Source organism: Hesperophylax consimilis, chromosome 2 (assembly GCF_061612785.1).
Source record: "Hesperophylax consimilis isolate HC1 chromosome 2, BYU_Hcon_1.0, whole genome shotgun sequence".
Classification (NCBI taxonomy): domain Eukaryota; kingdom Metazoa; phylum Arthropoda; class Insecta; order Trichoptera; family Limnephilidae; genus Hesperophylax; species Hesperophylax consimilis.
Genome location: NC_142837.1, coordinates 25,470,736 through 25,478,235, shown reverse-complemented (window position 1 = coordinate 25,478,235; position 7,500 = coordinate 25,470,736). Strand labels below are relative to the sequence as shown.

General features: G+C 33.8%; 1 protein-coding gene across 1 annotated transcript; it reads right to left on the bottom strand.

The window, feature by feature from the left end:
* Positions 1-785: 785 nt before the first annotated feature.
* LOC149425823 (uncharacterized) lies at positions 786-2,410 on the bottom strand. The gene is made up of 2 exons (XM_089644926.1): positions 2,369-2,410; positions 786-1,537 (listed from the first exon to the last, which is right to left on the bottom strand). The coding sequence occupies exons 1-2, from the start codon at positions 2,378-2,380 to the stop codon at positions 851-853; spliced, it is 699 nt and encodes a 232-aa protein (XP_089501052.1). The 5' UTR covers positions 2,381-2,410; the 3' UTR covers positions 786-850.
* Positions 2,411-7,500: the final 5,090 nt, after the last annotated feature.

The following is a 7,500-nucleotide window of genomic DNA, read 5'->3' as shown; positions in this document are numbered from 1 at the left end:
TGTTCGACGGTTTTCGTGTTGTTTTTAAGTTTATGAATATGGATTATTATCTTATTGCAACGATCGCATGGCTGGCATATTCCAATATACGGTCATATTATTGAAGGCTCCCTGAAGACATTTTTGAGTATTGAAGGAAATGTAGTTTTTAGTTTTTAGATTCGAGTTTCGCTCCATTATAACCCCCTCTATACCAATTTGAAATAAATCGGTGGAGAACTCTAGAATTTGAAGGTAGCCGCCATAATTTTAAAAATTTAACTTAAAATTTGGGTTCAGCCAAACCACCTCAAGCCACGTCAGGACACTAGGATCTTTGAATAAGAGGATCCTCCTTCATTCTTCAATGTATATTTAGTACATATTTATTATCCAGTTATCTGTTAGTTATAAGGTCCCTGTGTTTCTGGGCAACCGTTATTAATTTCATCAATATTTTTGATAAGTTCAAACATCTTTGATAATTTGAAATAACCATATTTATCATCTTTGTAGTTAGACACTTTTATCACCACCAAGATGGTGTAAAACACAATACTGCAAAAAAAGCTAAGTTGCCCCTATTTTGTATATCCACCTGTAATAGATACCGGGTAAAATTTTTTTTTCAACAATAATCAAAACATGGAAAGCTTCTGAGAAGAACCAGTTGATAAGTTGATATTTGATATTTAGATGGGTGTATTAGATTTCATAGAAGCGTACGTTAAAGTATATTTTCCGTGTATTAAATCTGTGAGTTGGTGTGGGAAAGGGTTCAATATGAAAGAGAAATTATTTTGTGAAATAATTTATTTACAATATTTACTACTTAAGCCTAGGTTCGGGTCAGTGGTCATTCGGGTAAGGCTTAATGATGGTAGTAGGACTGGGCAGGGGCGGCCTGTGCGTATCCGTGGTAGGCGGGGGCGGCCTGCGCGTAGACAGGGGCGGCATGAGCCAGGACGGGGGCGGCATGAGCGTACACGGGGGCGGCGACCTTGACGATCTGCTTCAGGGGAGCGTGTTGGGCGGGCTCATTGTGGACGACGGCGTTGAATCCGTGGTGCTCATCGGCGGTGTATTCTACGGTACGACGGCTTCCATCAGCCTCGATCAGGGAGTAGGATCCCTTGACGTCATCTCCGTTGCGGGTCTCCTGCTGGCTCTTAATGTCTCCTGTGTGTTCATCATGGACAGAGTATTCGAAGTTGTAGGCAGCTGGGGCGTACTGCTCCTCCTGGGCGTAGTGTACCTTCTGGACCTGAGGAGCGGCGTAGTGCTGGACTTGGGGAGCGGAGTAGTGGACCTGAGCGGGAGCAGCGTAGTGCTGTACCTGGGGAGCAGAGTAGTGCTGGACTTGGGGAGCGGAGTAGTGGACCTGGGCGGGGGCAGCATAGTGCTGTACTTGGGGGGCGGAGTAGTGAACCTGAGCGGGAGCAGCGTAGTGCTGTACCTGGGGGGCGGAGTAGACCTGTGCTACGGGAGCGGCGTAGTGACCTACTTGAGCGATCACTCCAGCACGGGCTACGGCCATCACGCAGGCGAAGACAAAGACCTGGAAATATCAAAACAGCTAATTAGAAACATGTTGATAACGTATTATGCATAAAACTACTCTAAAATAAATGGTCGAACAGGGATAGAGACATCTGGGATATATCAACTAAAGTTAATTTCCATTGTCGATCGCCATTACTTCTTACATGATAAACACTGTATGATTGTCGGAAACGTTGGTTTATCCGTTTGAGTGCCAAAAAAATTCATACAGTTGCTTGTAAAATGCCACCAAAAAAACATTATTTTTTATGAAACTATATATTTTTTTAAAACCCCATAAATTCTTTGAATTTTCAAAGATATTGATGATTTTTTCGGTGTTTTATTAAAGAATATTGGTTTAGAATCACGCGGAGGAGGATCCTGAAGTTCAGGCGTTTCGAAAAAATGAGAATTTTACGTACAGACGTACGCGCGAATCAGAACACGACTGACGCAATCGACGGAAGTCGATGATCGGCAATCTTCGTTAAAACACGAATTGTCGAAAATCGACGATTGGCACCCAAACGGTTAAGAAAGCTGAAGAAAAACTAAAAAACTGAAGAAAAACACTTAATTTTCTTTATTTTTGTGGGGAGTAATTGACTTGAAAATGCGATCTCGTAATAGTCAGAATTACTTCCAATTAAAGTTTTTTAAAATTTGAATGAAATCATAAAAATATTAATATTGTTGTGCATTAGATGTAATTTACGACTGAATAATAATGATGTTGTAGATATGACAAATTAAAAACACCGAATAAAGATTAAAGGAAAATAAAAGCATATGTGCTGATGTTTTCAAATGAATGACTTAAATATTAATTTAGCTGGTGACGTACTTTGAATGCCATTTTGCTTGTTTATGGTAGACTGTTTGAGACAAACTGTGCTTATGTTGCCGGAGCTTTGGCCTTTTATACTATCAAGCTGGGCGACCACGTGACTCGCTTTGCTCCATTTTTCCTCTGATCCCCTCTCTCGTAGGGAGTGTACTTGTTTATGCGTCACCTGTTTACTCTCCATTCGTGGACCGCTGCGAAAATTATTTAAAGTTCGTATGCAAATGGTATTATTATTTTGTATGGGGAGATCTGGAGTATGTTAACTGGTTTTGATACTGTTTTGTAAAAAGTGGGTAACAAATAAAATGAAGATGATGCAGCACATCGATATAAAGAAGTTACAAGAATTCTTCCATTCCCAATCGGAAACGAGGAGAAAACTTGTGATGCAGAAAAACAATGGGAGAGAAGAAGAAAACATGGAAGAGGATGATTGAAGATATTGTACAGAACGAATTATAGGTAAGCTTATTTAGATCTTGTTACAAAATGGTTCCAAACCCGAAATTAGTAAAATTATTAAATATATATATATATACAGTTTATATTTACAAAGGTAAACTTATTTATTTATTTTATTTTAATTAGGATTTGTTAAGTACACACTATTGGGGAATTGGAAATAATAATTTCAGTAGTGTCTGTATAATTCCAATTCAATAACGTCTGGAAACTGGTAATTAATTTGCATTGATTTTCTAAATTGGAACTGATGTGGAGACGATTAAGACAAGCGAAAGAGTAGTTACAAAAATGATTTTGTTATTTAATAATTATGTCCTTGAAATTCTTTGCTTTTGTTTTTTTACAGATGTCGTAGTTTTTCAGCAATGATCATTTGAAGGGTAAATTTCTGACTTTCTTTTAACCAGAACCGAATATTTTGTTTAGTAAATATTTTCAGCTTTGAAAACTACAATTATAACATCCCGTGACTTTTCGCGTGTCTTCGCTTGTAGTAATATTTATAAAGTTATTACGCTTTTCAAAAGGGTGATTTTTTTTCTTCAGTTCATCGAGATTATTGTTCATCAAAAGAAGAAATTAGAAGAAAATTTTATACCAATAGTTTCATGGATCAATCACTTCAATAGTTTCATGGATATGGGTAAATACGTGAGGTACCTACTAAGTCCTAATGTGAATTGCAGTTAGCAATACAAGGGTTTCAGTAGAGCATAAATATAAATATGTCTAATAACCGTTTTCTAAGATTTTATTTGACTTTAGCAGTATAAATGGAATACTTTTTTATTGCAATGATCATTTATTTTTGTATTTATCTTTTTTCACTTCTTTTTCCGTATTTTTTTTCTTATTATTTGTCTGATTTCTTTTTTGTTATTTCAAAACATGCATTGCACTATCCCTTCACAAATTCTGGAATAAATTATAATTATTAACCTGAAACACCCATATAAATTGAAAAAAAAGTCTTCCCAGAAAAACGAATGCCGCCATTTTGATCAGAGGAACTATGTCGCCACCCGGTTGGACAGTGTTGTGAGACGGGTTAAGGTAGGGCTGTAGGAAGGGATTTATCGATGTGGGTCTTGAAGGATAACTAATTATTGCAATAATTTGTAGCGTGAGCGTGATTTTTAATAATTTTTCAATTTATATAAGTGTTTCAGGCTATAATAATTAATAATAATTATTATTGCAATAATTTGTTATACTTTGTGCTTTGAATGAAAACATTATCTTGCAAACATAAGTTTATCCCCAAAAAAAGTATACTTCTTCACTGTCGTTGGTAGTTTATTAAATATTTTGGGAACAAAAGAGTTTAGGGTTCTTTCACAGTATTTATTCGTACAATTCGGATTTCGAGTGAATCTTGTGTTTTGCTTATGGTAAACTCTTTCCCCGCACAAGTAATGAGACAACATAACATATTGACTTACAATACACATTATTCAATAATATTCCTCTAACGGGAAAAACATTCAGAGACATTTATATTAATTTAATGTTACTTCTGTGTGCATTGTAACTTTGCTTTCTTTTCTTTCAAAAATTATTTAAAAACACAACCTTCACAAATATTTTATCATCTCTTACAGTATTCTTGTTGATCGAATATTCTTATTATGCGAAGGTTCTAGAACCTGTTTGGTTTCAGCTGACGCTTTAAGTTTCAATGTGAAATAATGCAATTTACAGGTATTATATAACAGAAAAACCACCTGGATTATATAACCGAGTGACCGCACGTTTCGCCTGTTCTCATGGGTGCGTTAATGGTGACATATTTATTCACATGATCATTTATTTACAATTGAGTCATTCATTTTGATGAGCATACTTTTTTGCCTTCATTTTATTTTTTATCAGTTTCATCGAATTCCTTTCCATAATTCATTTTATGGGTCTATGTAAAACTTAAATAATTTATCTATTTATGGGGGTAAGTTTTAAGAATAAATTTATTTGTTAAGGCCCACCCTAACAATTTTTTTTAATATCTGTATGCCCTTATGTGTTAACCCTGAAGCAATTTTTTTTTTCAATATTTTATATTTATCAAGGTTTTTATGTAAATTAATTTGTCGACCTTCCGAGAATGTAACAGCTGTCACACGTAAAATAAAATGCTTTTAAAATATCTGCTTAGAAGATTCTCATTTCTGAGCACAAACTGCCTCCTGTTTTATATTATTTTTTAGTTTTAATATTCTTGTTTTGTCCTGTCCTGCTGTTATTGTTATTCTAAGTTTTGTCATCACTTTGTATAAACAGTATATTGAGTGTTATAATATTAGATCTGTATTGGGTAAGGCACAATGAAGGAATAATTTTAAAAACGTGACCACATATACTAAATTAGCGTTTTTAAGTTTGTCATAGTTACGCGTCCTTGAAGTGAAATGACACTATACTGCGCTATATAAATCCATGTTATTATTATTATCTAACAAATTTATACGAATGCTCGTCAGTAATAAATGTAAAGTTACGTAAACTATCAAGATTTCAATCACACAAATCTGCCCTGATGTTGGACACTGTAAAGATATCCGAAATGTTGGCTAAAGAATGAGGAAGCGCAACACGGTGTAATAGATTAAATAATCACGATAATATTTTTGACCCTGAAAATCTCAAATTATATCAAATGTTATAGGTAATGTTTTTATTATGTTTTGAACAATAAATCAACACCCGGACCCTGTTATTTGCAGTAAACCTAAGGGCCTGAAGTACTTAGTACAGTATATTAATATTAGAACGTATTTAAACGGAAATTAAGTTTGGCATGAATGCGTTAAAACATTTTAAGCATTGTCTTATCTTAAAAGCTAAAAAATGGTTAACAGACCACAATTTTTTATCAAATCAACTCAAGGGAGCTGTAAAAATATTAATTATAACCCTAAAACACACAGCCGCATTATGGAAACTTGATAAAGAAGAATAACGTCTTAAGTGACTATATAGATATACCACAGTCAACATCCTCAGAGGTATACACACACTTAGAGGCACACAACATCCGTAAACACACTCATAGACATATTTAAATAAATAAAAAGTTCAAAAAAATAAATAAATTCCAAGACAATGAGGATGACATACACTTAGGAACAATTCATCTGACATTTTATCGAATACACCTACAAACGGTATTTTTAAATTTTAAATCAGCATCTCTTTGTCGTTTACAAAAAAAACAAAAATTAATCAATCCAAGGGACCTTTTACATTATTTATTTATTTATTTCACGCCCATTAAGGCTTTTACATATTTTTTCTGATATTATATTGACTTTGCAATTATTTTAACGTCAAAACTCTCAACCTTTAGCATGTTTGTGTTCTGTTTCCATGGATACGTCAGACATGATTAGATTAGTGACGATTTTGAAATACAAAAAGTTTTTAATAATTTTATTCGTAGATATTATGATGTGGAATCACCTCCCGATGTGTACAATAAATCAATCGCTTGTGGGCTTATTCCAGCATAACATTATATCTATATAGAATATAAAATTTACTTTAAAGGTGAATTTTCCATTATATTTAAAGAAATATATAATATATATCTACGTATTAATAAAATGTTATAAACAATTATTACTGAGAGCGCAAGATTGCCCAGTCCACTATAAGATCGGTAAAAATCAAACGTATTGTTTTTAATTTTTATTACTCCATGATTCCATAGCATGGCGCAGTCAAAAATACACAAGTCAAAGAAAGTGATCGATTTAATTGGCCGTTATCGATACCTGTGTTTATACCTGATGCAAGCGGCGTCAGTCATGGCGGATTACTAAGCCTAGGATTATAAACCGATTCGCGAAATTGGAACGTTTGTACCGAGTTAATAGATTTAATTGCTAAGTGTCTAGGTTTTGCTTTGTAATTTATTAAATTATCTCTCTAGAAAAAATGTCATATTGAATAAATACTAGTTAATTTTTTCAGAAAGAGCAACATTCAGAATGAATAAAGCTATGAAGACACTTGATACTAGGTGGGAAAGCGAGTTCTTTGGGAGAAGCACGACGCACAGTGGGCTGAAAATCGCCTTTCATAGACATAGAGACTTGAATTTTCAAGGGTATTTTTTTGGATAGAAATGGATTCTGCTGATCATTACTATGCTATAAAATGTCGTACGAAGCAATTGCGTGTACAAATGAAGGAGTTATATTTTTTTTAAGAAAAATTTGTATGGCGCTGACATTAAAAATGAGGCTATCTCTGGAATCATTAGGTTGGCCGTTCCATCCTTACACACAGATAATACTACTATTTATTTGTATTTTTTTGACAAACTTCATATTGTGGCGCAAGGTGCGATTTTTTTTTTAAATCCTCAAAGTTGAAAAAAACCCTTTTTAATGTTGATGATTCATTTTAATGCTTAAATGCTTTTAGGCTTGCATTGTAAATAAAATATTGTAAACTAGACAAAGCATACTCATATGTAAAGCATTTAAGCATTAAAATGAATCTTAAACATAAAAAAGTTTTTTTGTTTAACTTTGAGGATTTAAAAAAAAAAATCACAAGTTTCGCCACAATGCGAAGTATGTCAAAAAAATACAAATAAATAGTAGTATATTTGTGTGTAAGGATATAATCGTCAACCTTATGATTCCAGAGATAGCCTCATT